The sequence below is a fragment of the Muntiacus reevesi genome, chromosome 11, assembly GCF_963930625.1.
Source record: "Muntiacus reevesi chromosome 11, mMunRee1.1, whole genome shotgun sequence".
Classification (NCBI taxonomy): domain Eukaryota; kingdom Metazoa; phylum Chordata; class Mammalia; order Artiodactyla; family Cervidae; genus Muntiacus; species Muntiacus reevesi.
Genome location: NC_089259.1, coordinates 11,932,848 through 11,946,080, shown reverse-complemented (window position 1 = coordinate 11,946,080; position 13,233 = coordinate 11,932,848). Strand labels below are relative to the sequence as shown.

The window sequence follows — 13,233 nt, the reverse complement described above, 5'->3', positions numbered from 1 at the left end:
TCTGCAGTGATTTTGGAGCCCAAAAAAATAAAGTCTGACACTGTTTCCACTGTTTCCCCATCTATTTGCCATGAAGTGATGGGACCAGATGCCATGATCTTAGTTTTCTGAATGTCGAGCTTTAAGCCAACTTTTTCACTCTCCTCTTTCACTTTCATCAAGTGGCTTTTTAGTTCCTCTTCACTTTCTGCCATAAGAGTGGTGTCATCTGCATATCTGAGGTTATTGATATTCCTCCCGGCAATCTTGATTCCAGTTTGTGCTTCTTCCAGCCCAGCATTTCTCATGATATACTCTGCATAGAAGTTAAATAAGCAGGGTGATAAGATACAGCCTTGAGGTACTCCTTTTCCTATTTGGAACCAGTCTGTTGTTCCATACAGGTTTCTCAAGAGGCAGGTCAGGTAGTCTGGTATTCCCATCTCTTTCAGAATTTTCCACAGTTTATTGTGATCCACACAGTCAAAGGCTTTGGCATAGTCAATAAAGCAGAAATAGATGTTTTTCTGGAACTCTCTTGCTTTTTCGATGATCCAGCGGATGTTGACAATTTGATCTCTGGTTCCTCTGCCTTTTCTAAAACCAGCTTGAACATCTGGAAGTTCAAGGTTCACGTATTGTTGAAGCCTGGCTTGGAGAATTTTGAGCATTACTTTACTAGTGCGTGAGATGAGTGCAATTGTGCAGTAGTTTGAGCATTCTTTGGCATTGCCTTTCTTTGGGATTGGAATGAAAACTGACCTTTTCCAGTCCTGTGGCCACTGCTGAGTTTTCCAAATTCGCTGGCATATTGAGTGAAGCACTTTCACAGCATCATCTTTCAGGATTTGAAATAGCTCAACTGCAATTCCATCACCTCCACTAGCTTTGTTTGTAATGGTGCTTTCTAAGGCCCACTTGACTTCACATTCCAGGATGTCTGGCTCTAGGTGAGTGATCACACCATCATGATTATCTGGGTCATGAAGATCTTTTTTGTACAGTTCTTTTGTGTATTGTTGCCACCTCTTCTTAATATCTTCTGCTTCTGTTAGGTCCATACCATTTCTTTCCTTTACCTAACCCATCTTTGCATGAAACATTCCTTTGGTATCTCTAACTTTCTTGAAGAGATCTCTAGTCTTTCCCATTCTGTTGTTTTCCACTATTTCTTTGCTTCGATTGCTGAGGAAGACTTTCTTATCTCTCCTTGCTATCCTTTGGAACTCTGCATTCAAATGGGAATATCTTTCCTTTTCTCCGTTGCTTTTCTTCTTTTCACAGCTATTTGTAAGGCCTCCTCAGACAACCATTTTGCCTTTTTGCATTTCTTTTCTGGGGATGGTCTTGAACTCTGTCTCCTATACAATGTCACGAACCTCTGTCCATAGTTCATCAGGCACTCTGTCTATTTATCACTTCTGTGTGAATTCTAAGATATTTACATAAAAATGTCACCACAAAATGAACTCTGGTCAAACAAATAAGGGATCCAAGAAAGAGGAAGAGATATCAGAACAATTGTGAATAAAGAAGACAATGACATTTATAGTCAAATACATGATTAACATTTTTCTTTTCCATTATTAAGAATCAACATGATCAAATTAAAATCATGGAGGGCTTCAGTGCTAGAAGAGGCATATGGATGGAACAGAGAAGGATAGGAAGCAAAACAAGTATTTTTTGTATGAGTGAATGCTAGTGAATTCCAGATATTAATAGAAAAAATAGGTAATTATGTTTTTATCATATATTTAATTGTATTACATGTACAACTAGGATATATAACAAAAACATAAGAAAAATCAAATGAAAAATTGATAATTATAACAAAAGGCAGAAAAGGGTGTGGAAGTTTTGTAAGCAACAAGGCAGCAATCACAGTAAAAGGTTATATAAGCTAAGTTTCCTTATTAAAATCTTTTGGATTGCAAAAAACCCCCAAAATCTAGCTGTATGTTATTATTAGAGATATCTACACAACTAAAAATAAAGGCATAGAACATATATCCATAAATGCTGATAAAAAAGGCAAATGTAGCAATATTAATATGAGACACAACTGAATTCAAGATGAAAGCATTCAGTAGGATAAAGGATATTTTATGCAGGTAAAATATGCAATCCAAAAGATAATATGAGCTATAAATACCAATAGAGATGTGTAATGTATGAAACAGAAACTGCTGAAGTCTGTATGTAGATTATGGATTTGTCAAATTTTCCTTTTATTCAACTAATTCTCCATAGAAATTAATAGGTCATCATGTGAGCCAAAAAAATTTCAGTAGGCATAGAGGATATGAATAACAATGACTTGGCTTGATTATATAGACATACTGTGCCTGGTTTATGAAAATATCTATCCTTTACAAATATGACTTAATTACCATTGGCCATGACTCAAAGCCTTGGAGTAGGAAATATCAACCCACTCAGTATTTTTGCCTGGAAAAATCCCATGGACAGAGGAGCCTGGCAGGCTACAGTCCATGGAGTCACAAAGAGTCGGACATGACTGAAGTGACTAAACAACAAAATGGCTCAAAGACTCTCAGTAAATTCCCAAAATACTCCCAAAGTCTATAAAGTCACCATTCCTAAGGGAAAAAAATATAATAAAATTAGAAATTAAGCAATAAGAAATTTTAAAGTCTATCCACTTAAAAATTTTTTTCTAATTACCTTTTTAAATGTTAGGTTACCATCTGTCACCATACTGAATTTATTGTGGTGACCATTTCATAATGCATAAAAATATCAAGTCACTATACCTGAAATGAGTATTGTATGTTAATTATTATTCAATTAAAAAATAAAGATTCAGGTTTCCTGGGAGGATGTGGGAGACTATTAGGATAAAAAAATTTGAAACCAAAACTGAAATTACAAATTACTTTAGGATAAGAGAATATAATGTTTAAAGTATTCCACATTAAAAATCTATGGAAAAAAAAATAATAAAAATCTATGGATTGTGACTACAAAATTATTTCTAAAATGTAGAGGTTTAAAAGCTTTTAGAAAAATGGAAATAAAATAAGCACTAAAATAAATGCAAAAAAAAAAAAAAAAAAAAAAACCAGAAAGGAGGAATAATTAAAGGGAGAAAAGTGGTGAAGTTGAATAGAAAAATTTATCATTGATAAACCAAAACCTAAGTTTTTTTGTAAAACTCTGATAAAATGGATAAACTTTTGACTTGTCTGAGTAAAGAATAAGGAATAACTCCAAGGATAAGAAAGGACATATAGCCAAAATTCTAGAAGAGAAATACTATGTCCTACTTCTGTTAATTTTTTTAAACTCAAATTTCCTAGGAAAAAGTATGCCAGTAGACTTGAAACCTGAATAGAATAAAAACTCTAAGTGGAAGAGAAAATGTAGTTTGATCTCATCTTAAAAAAGACACTAGGTCCAACTGGTTTGAAAATAGAAAAAGAAGGCAACTTTTTCAATAAAATCAGGAACAGGACGACAAGAGTATTTGCTATTTACAACTGATACTGATTTTTAGATAGGAAATTAGAACTTGTTTCTAACAAAGAGAGAACTTAAATATTGGAAAGGAAGAGATAAGTGACTCTGATTCTTTATCTAAAACCTCTCAAGGGACTTAACTAAAGAATCCTCAAGGGACTTAACTAAAAAATTGTTAGAATTAATCAAAGTTTGGCTATCATGAATGAATCTAAAATCAGTATGTAAATACTTCCTTCTTCACACCATCAGACACACCATCAAAAGTCCATTATAAAATATAATTAAAAGAAAAACTTCATTTACAATATCTATTTACATTGTAAAACAGGTGAATGTAAGTCTAATGGACTTTTATATATTAAAAAATACATAATATAAGATGAAAATAAATATAGAATATCTATTTACTACAGGAGGAAAAAATCAACATTGTAAAGATAATTCTACTCCTATTCAAATATAAATGAAACAGGACCTTTTATGAAATATGATAAACCAATTTTAAAGAGAAAAATATTAAAAAATAGACTTGAAAACTTGAAGGGACAAGGGAGAAGCTGGTGACATGAGTCATATACAACATAGGTATGGTAATAATAACAAAGTGTTATTGGTGTTGCAGTTAACAGGGAATGGAAGAGAGTCTACCATTCTCTCAGTCATGTCCGACTCTTTGTGACCCCATGGACTGCAGCACCCAGGCTTCCCTGGACTTCATATTTCCTGAAGTTTGCTCAGATTCACGTCCGTTGAGTCGATGATGCCATCTAACCATCTCATCTTCTGTCGTGCCCTTCTTCTGCGCTCAGTCTTTCCCAGCATCAGGGTACTTTAGCTGTTGATTCAAGTATTTTTTCAAATCATTGTCAAGAGGAAAGATAATCTGACATGCTGTATTAACTCGACACAGAATGTAGTGAAGAATGCTTTTAAAGTTCTGTGGTGAAACCCCTTTCTATGCTATGTGCACAACTTAGAATCCGTAAGAAAAAAATACAGATTTGACTACAGGAAAAACTTATGCTAGGCGACATAGTGAACTACGTTACAAGTAAGAGATGGTCTAGGAGAAACTATTTGCTTCAAAAATAATAAAGGCTTAGTTTCACAAAGAACTCTTCCAAATTAATAAGAAAAAGGCAACTCTAGAAAAACTGGCAAAGGGATTGAAACACATAGTCCAAAGAGAACAAATGTAAACAAAAAAATATTTGAGAAAAACAATTAAAATTTTTGTTACACTGGTAAAAATATAAACACATTGATAGTATCTCACAGGAAATGTGCTTTCATAATTCAACAGTTTGTACTGTACCTGGTATGTATGGGCTTCCCTGGTGGCTCAGATGGTAAAGAATTTGTCTGCAGAACAGGAGACCTGGGTTCCATCCCTGGGTTGGGAGCATCCCCGGGAGAAGGGAATGGCTGCCCACTCTAGCATTCTTGCCTGGAGAACTGCATGAACAGGGGAGTTTTGTGAGCTACAGTCCATGGGGTCACAAAGACTTGGACAAGACCGAGCGACTATCACACGTACGCACCGGGTACGTGTCAAGCACAGTACTAGGTCAGCAAGTTCTTGGTGTGTGTACTGTGAATATTACTGAGAGGTGTTCCTTTGGCCGCCCTCTGTCTAGGCGCCCCTCACTCGTTTACCTCACTGTCTGTGCTCTGCAGGGATTGGAGTTTATGTGTCAGCTGATAGGTGGTGAGAGAAGGAAAAACTACTCCATCCACCCCGCAAGGCAAAAAGAGAGACTTATCAACTGCTACTTTTTCAGGGAGCGTGCCTTCCTAATTATGACTCTTGAGGGTTACAATGGGTCCTTTAACGTTTTTATTAGCACCTCCTTATCTGTCATGGTCCAGCGTTGGATGTGGGCAACCAGGCAGAGGAGGGTGCATGGCACGCCTTGTAGCCTGTGGTGTAACGGGCGGCAGGTGCCTGACTCATGAGCTCTGACAGATCTCAGTGAACGTTTTTAAACTAACTGTTTTTAAAAAATCCTTGTTGTTTATCTTTTTAATGTATGGTACTGTGCATCTGTTGATCTCATATTCCCAAGTTATCCCCCCACCCCACCCCCTTCCCCTTTGGTAACTATTATAAGTTTTTTTTTTTATATAAACTGATTCTTCCTTGAACGTTAGAGATGCTGGTTGTCTTTTCTAACAATTTTTTTTTAAGCCTTATAGGAATTATCTTTGTCTTTCTGACCTATTTAAATGAGCCAACACATACACATTTCACTCTCTGTGATCTTTCCCATATATCTTATCCTTTCAAAAAGGTCAAGAACTTTTTGATTGATGAATCACCATTAACATTAATATTCCATCATATTGCAATATAACCAGCCATATCCCTCTCCTTCCCTGACTTGCTCGCCCTCCAGTTTCTCCTTCCAAACCCCCACTTGTCCTCAAACCAGACAAATCTTAGTGGTACTGAGATAAATGCCTATTCATTGTTACACTATGAGCCTAGGCAACTGCTAGACCTGACACCGAGACAGCCTTAAGGACTGGTGGTTTCCTCCCCTTTCTCACCTTCTCCTCTCCTAAGGTTCTGAAATAACTAAGATGATGAGCTTAACTCTTGAGAATTCTATTTTTTCTACTGTTCCTCAGCCCTTCTTGGCCTCTCCTCATGTCCTGGTGAAACTGATAACCTAAACTGAGAAGTGATTCTCAGTTGTATATTATGGTGTATATTATGTTGTATTAGTTCAGTTCAGTTCAGTTCAGTCGCTCAGTCATGTCTGACTCTTTGCGACCCCATGAATCGCAGCACGCCAAGGCCTTCCTGTCCATCACCAACTCCCGGAGTTTACTCAAACTCATGTCCATCGAGTCGGTGATGTCATTCAGCCATCTCATCCTCTGTCGTCCCCTTCTCCTCCTGCCCCCAGTCCCTCCCAGCATCAAGGTCTTTTCCAATGAGTCAACTCTTCGCATGAGGTGACCAAAGTGTTGGAGTTTCAGCTTCAGCATCAATCCTTCCAATGAACACCCAGGACTGATCTTTAGGTGGACTGGTTGGATCTCCTTGCAGTACAAGAGACTCTCAAGAGTCTTCTCCAACACCACAGTTCAAAAGCATCAATTCTTTGGCACTCAGCTTTCTTTATAGTCCAACTCTCACACCCATACATGACCACTGGAAAAACCATAGCCTTGACTAGATGGACCTCTGTTGGCAAAGTAATGTCTCTGCTTTTTAATATGCTATCTAGGTTGGTCATAATTTTCCTTCCAAGGAGTAAGCATCTTTTAATTTCATGGCTTCAATCACCTTCTGCGGTGATTTTGGATTAGTTGTATTAGTAGGGTTGACTCATTGCTGTAATCAACAAACCTCAAAATAAAATAATTATTTGAGCCCTATTTTTTGACGTAAGACATGGGAGTACAGGTATGAGAAGAGGCCCCCTCCACGCAGATATTCAGACACCAAAACCAGTGGTTCTCCCACTTTCAATACACAAATGACTTCCAGCTTTGTGCTAGGGCTTGTCCCTATTCCAGACCTCCAGAAGGAGGAGGGAAATATATGGAGGCTCATGCATGGGAAGCTTATTATCAGTTCATCCTTGAAGTAGTGTGCATTACTTCCTTCTTCATTTTGTTGGTCAGAACATCCACGTGGCCAACCTTAGCTGCATGGAAAGCTAGGAAATATGGTTGGGTTATATGACTAGAAGAGAACTTTCATTTTGATGGATATTTAGAAGTATCTGCTACAACAGATGGAGAAGGCAGTGGCACCCCACTCCAGTACTCTTGCCTGGAAAATCCCATGGGCAGAGGAGCCTGGTAGGCTGCAGTCCATGGGGTCACTAAGAGTCGGACATGACTGAGTGACTTCACTTTCACTTTTTACTTTCATGCATTGGAGAAGGAAATGGCAACCCACTCCAGTGTTCTTGCCTGAAGAATCCCAGGGATGGGGAGCCTGGTGGACTGCCGTCTACAGGGTCGCTCAGAGTTGGACACTACTGAAGCGACTTAGCAGCAGCAGCAGATGTTACCCTGAAGAGGCCTTTTAGGATAAGCCATAGGCACCACCCTAAGGACAAGTAGGAAAGATGCGTCCTAAGTTGGAGATGAATTAAAGTTAACTAAATCTTCAAAACCAGTCTGTTATTGGTGGTCCATTCTCAGGTGTTCTCTGGAGAATAAAGGAAGGGATCCTGTATTTGTGCCTGGGCTAAAGTGCTAACGTGGGAGAGGATCACCCCCCTCATTAGATGACAGAGTCTGAGTGGTGGCAAAGAAGGAACCCCAACAAAAGGGTGACTCAGTGCTGGAGTCTAGGGTTCTTAGCTTTGTTGGACTTCCCCTCCAGTAGATGTTCATCCTTTTGAGCCTCAAGGAGGTTCTTTATTTTATTTTTATTGAATTTGACCATAATTACCTGCAAGCATTCCAGTCCAGTTCAGCCAATCTATGGAATTTATTGTATTGATAATAGAAAAATGCCAGTTAGCCTGGTAACTTGGAACTTCTCTTGTTTGTAAAGTTAATCACTTGGGAGTAATCCACATTCTTCACAGGCCTCTACTGGTATGCCTCTGACAGTCCTGTGGCCCTGTCACTGTGCTCTGATCTTGTAGCATGAATGGGGCAGTGATCATGGGCACAAAGGTGATGGCTGCTGGTTACCTAGCCAGCCGGCTCTGTGCTTGGCGTTGGCAGGTAAGAAACATCCCTTAGAACACAGTGCAGGGCTGCTGGTGACCTGGTCTGAAGCTCCTTACTTGCTTATCACGGTGCTTCTTTTCTGCTGCTTGCTCCCATAGTCTGTTCTCAGCTAAGGATATTCAGAAATCTCAACCAAATTTCTGGCAACACTCTTCTTTTTACACTTGTGACTGATGGCTTCATAAAGCCTCAGACAATGGGGCAGCTTCCAGCTTCTGCGACATTAGTCTCCTTGTCTACTCTGGGCAAGATAAGCAACCCTAGACAAATGGAAAGGCTGCTCGTCTCAGCTGCTGAAGCCTTGTGTTTCTGCAGGTTATGTTCATCGCTTAACTTTCAGCTCTTCCTTTCCCAGCTGAAGATTCTGACCTTGTTCAGATGCCATGTTCTACCTAAGTAATTATTTGAAGTGATGTTGGCATCTCTGTTTAACTTCTAATTCCTTATTTTGATTCCTGCCCTCACTGGATACCATTTATTTTTACCAGACCATTTGTGTCTCCTTTGATGCCCATGTCCTAAGTGTTTGACAAATTAGATCTTAGCATCAGGCCTAAAATATGAGGGGGAACAGAGGGGTGACAGAAGGAAAAGGCAGAAGGAGAGCATGCTGCCAGGGTCTCGTGCGGTATAAACCAGGCCTTGCTGAGCTATTTGATTGTGAAAACAGAGTAAGGGGATCAAAGTTCCACCAATTACATGGGGAAAGGACAAAGCAATAGAAATTCATCAGCGGCAGAATGGGGCAGTTGTTAAAAGTAAGGACCAGGAAACAATTCCAGCATTCTATGCTTGACACACTGGAGGGAGAAATTGGGGTGATGGTTTAGATTTTTAAGGGAAAATCAACTTATTAAAACTAAGAGTACTTCCCTGGTGGTCCATTGGATAAGACTTCATGCTCCCAATACAGGGATCTGGGTTTGATCTCCAGTTGGGGAATTAGATCCCACATGCTACAGCTAAGTTAGCATGCAACAACTAAAGATTCCATGTGCTGCAACTACAAGATCCTGCATGCTGCATCTAAGACCTGGCAATCAAATAAATCAGTAAAATATTAAAAACACTGAGGTTATGTCTTGGTACACCTTTCACAACCTCTCAGAGCTAAAAAGAGATACAGATCAGAACTGGCAGCACGTCTTTCTTCCATGGAAGGTGCAAATTAAATGCAAAGGGGTGTGTGTATGTATAAGGAGAGGGGCCATTTCTGCTTTCAGAATTCCAAAGGGGCCCATGACCTTAAATGGTTAAGAGTGACAGGCTTAGCGGCTCTGTGTATCCTGAGGGTAGTCCAAGCCACGGGGGCAGTGAGATGACTGGAAGAGAGACCCCTGGAGGGTGAAGGGCCTAACATGGCACCAGCAAGTTGTGAGGGACACCATACCAGGGGAGGGATGTTCATTCTACAGCCCTGCACTGAAGTCTGAGTCGTAAAGCTTTAAGTGTTCAGATAGGAAATTAGCGCCCATACTGTGGAATCTGATAGGGCATTTATCTCCATGTCAAAGGACATGAAGCAGAAAAAAATGAAACAGTAGGTTCACATTCCACAAGCCTAGTATGATATTTTTCAAACTGTGAGGTGCAATCTTGCAATAGCATTTTGCTTTGATCTTGTACTCTTACCATGCCCACAAACTCAGCTTTTGTTCTATCGAGGACACTTTTCGTAATCCCCGATGAAAGTCTAGGCTAGTATCCGAAGGCACGATAAAGAGGGACATTTCTTCTGTTATGAGGGCGCTAACACCTGTTTGTGTTCCTGCTAGCAAAACCACTGAGCTCTTGAGAAGGTTTGAGGCCGACGTGCCACTCGGAGGAGCCCGTCCAGCTGCTGGTCACAATCCACAGTCTTCGGCTTGGGTGAGTGGAATATCATGCAGGGTGCCGTGGGGCACTTTTTAAAGTGGGTGAAGATTAGGGCCAGAGAGTGACTTCTACAGCATAGAATTTTGGAACTAAAGGCAGAGCTGATCTGAGCTGAAACCCTGACCTCAACTATCGTCTCAGCTGTAAAACAATGCTTGTACCTGTTGCCAGCATCATGGGCGCTGGGACGAGCAGCAGCCTCTGAAAAACCTGTGCTCTCACCCAGTCACCCATCCCTCAGATTTGTATGTTTATGTAAGTTCTGTCATGCATGCGAAGTTGCTTAGTCATGTCTGACTCTTTGTGACTCCATGGACTGTAGCCTGCCAGGCTCCTCTGTCCATGGGATTCTCCAGGCAAGAATACTGGAGTGGGTTTCTATGCCCTTCTCGAGGGTATATTCCTGACCCAGGAATCAAACCCACATCTCTTGTGTCTCCTGCATTGGCAGGCAGGTTCTTTACCAGTAGCACCACCTGGGAAAGCCCCAAAAAAGGGCGTATTGCCTCCCTATTGGGGAATCAAACCCCGGACTCCCGCGTGACAGGCAGGGATAGTCACCACTATACTAACAAGGACCAGTCACATACAATTTCTGCCTAAAAGGACCTAAGTTAGGTGAAGAGGAGAACTAGGTGTAGAGCAGAGTGGTGAGTATAGAGGATATAAACCGTTGGAAAGCTGAAGCTTAAAAGATGAGTCACAAGAGAGTATAATTCCAGGTTTCAGGAATTAGAAGAAAGAATGAAGGTATAATGGCAAGGAAAAGCATGGATGAATTTTGTGTAGCTGCAGTTGAGAAGGGCAAGCTAGGAGCCTGGAGAAGAAGTCAGAAGCCCTGGGGAGAGTTCCTCAGCTGTAGCAGTCTGGGTGGGTTGGTCCATTGGGGGGGCTGTCTTGGGTACTGCAGAATGTGTAGCAGCCCTGACACCCTGGGCAGAAGATACTAGAAGCATCTCCCAGGCTTTGAGGCTTCAGAGATGCCATATACAGGAAGCTCCTGGTGCCCGTGGTGGAACACCACTGCCCACCTGAATGAACTTGAATTTCATTCTGTGAGTCCTGAAGGTACTGAGATGTTTTAAACAGGGAAGCTTCAAGGTCACATTTGCATTTTGGCTGCTGGATCACACTGGTAACCAGGTGAAGGATGGGTCTGAAATAACAGAGAGGTCTCTGAAGCTTCCATATTAGACTCAGCGAGCAATGATGAAGGTCTGAAGTAGAGTGGTGGGTGAGAGGATGGAGATGAGAGTGTAGGTCAGAGGAACGCTTAGGAGGTGAAAAGGGCAGAGCTTGGTTACTGACTGACTAAGGGGGAGCAAGAATGACCATGGGAAAGGGTTGTAATTTAAAGAAAAGGTTGTTTTAGGTTTTAGAAAGACAGCTTTTCAGGGTCTGGGTAGGTAAACGAGAGGCTGTTAGATACGTCTGATTGTCCTCTTCCCCCAGCCCTCCTTCTCTTTAGTGATTGCATTTTAAAATGTCAGGAAGATACTATGACGCTCCTTGGGAAAAGGTCATTCTACTCTTACCAGAAACCTCTCATTGCTTATTTTTCCCCTGCATTGAAGATCACGGTGTTCCAAAGTCCAGATTTGCTAAATGTGGGCTCCACCAGTCATATCAAATCCATCATCCCTCTCATTGCAGGGTACTGGAGGAAGAAGCTTTGAGGAGCTGTAGGTAGTAGGGTTAATCCCGTGTAGAGATGTTCCTTGACATATGTCTACACGGCCTTTTCATGATGGAGGAGGGGAGGCAAGACAGGCATTGGATAGTTTTACCACCTGGGTGTTTGGCCGGCAGGATGGTCCTGGTTTCTGTTTGAAGGGTCTTGAATCCTGTGACTGAAACACCTGTGTGCTTGCACTATTGATTTTGGCTCGTTTCTTCAATTGAACAAGATCCTCCTGGAATTTCAATATTGTTGTCCAAGCATTAGTAATCTCTCCCAGAGCTGCATTTCCTGTGGATTGATTAGCGCCTTAGTCCTAAGATCCTCAGGCTATTAATAGAAAATATGGGGCAGGATTGCACCCAGGATGGCTCCTCACCAACAGCGTTCAACAGCTGCTCCCATTTTGACACCAAAGTATTAATATTTTGTGGGTGATCAATATATTTACTGACTTGTTACCCATATTATAGTCTTCTCATACTGTCTAATCCATATGTATAGAATTCCTCAGAGAATGCATTGCAGAACCATTTTTTTAATGCTTTAGGAAAATCAAATATGCACACTACACCTCTGAATTTAAAGGAAGACACCTGCGGTTTGCTTTAACTATGGTCAATGCGCAGAAGGTGACACTGCGTGATAGCCAAATATGTGGGGTGTGAGGAACTGCAAGGTTTCAATTTTTTTTTTTAAAGCTATTTCAGTTTTACTACATAATGCAACTTTCCTGAGAAAATGGTTGTTCTTCCCACTTCTTTAAATGTGGGGCTACCATGGCAGATGGGAATTTAATAAATACTATATATGATGCCAATGTAAAAAACAAGGAAATTCCTGTAGGTCAGAACATCAGAGAGGAGAAATTCACAGTGTTCACTCGCACATGGATGTATACTGGGTGTGGAAGCAGACGTACCAGCAGCATCATAACCCTCACCCCGAGTCATATCATAGAATGTTTCCAGTTGCACCATCAGCGCACAACCAGTCTCTGGTTTGCTTCCCCCTGCCTCTTCTACCGAGATTAATCCTTTGAGATAAATACCACCTCATCCTGTAGTTCCACGGTTCAGTGGCTCCCCCTGTCCTCCAGAGTCAAGTCAAAATGCCTTAGCTTATGCACAAAGCCCTGTCTGTGCCTCCGCCCCTCCACCTTCTCCCCCCACAACCCGCCTCTCTGTGGTCCTGCAGTCTAGGTCTCTGCAGCTCCAGGTGTGGGCCATGGCCCAGCAGTAGAGGCGGTGCCCGAATGATGCTCCAGACCTGAATCAGCACCCGGAGTTTAACATGGGCGTAGCTGACGTGTGTGCACGTTTATGTTTGAGGAGCACTGCTCGCTAGTTCATGCCTCTCTGGCCACTACTGCTACCACTCTCACGGCCACCACTCTGGACACTTACTGCAGGTTGCTTTAGTTTCCATCCATGTGTCACATGTCCTTTAAAAAGTCAACACTGAGAGGCACAGATCCCTCACATGCCATTCAAACCCACTTCTATTCCAGT

At 41.3% G+C, this 13,233-nt stretch overlaps 1 protein-coding gene across 2 annotated transcripts in view; it reads left to right on the top strand.

The window, feature by feature from the left end:
- Positions 1 to 13,233, top strand: part of EPSTI1 (epithelial stromal interaction 1) — a 96,244-nt gene that overhangs the window by 45,887 nt on the left and 37,124 nt on the right. For both annotated transcript variants that reach the window (XM_065901961.1, XM_065901960.1), the window contains exon 7: positions 9,945 to 10,038. In XM_065901961.1, the coding sequence (XP_065758033.1) occupies positions 9,945 to 10,038 (94 nt within the window). The remainder of the gene's footprint in view (positions 1 to 9,944; positions 10,039 to 13,233) is intronic.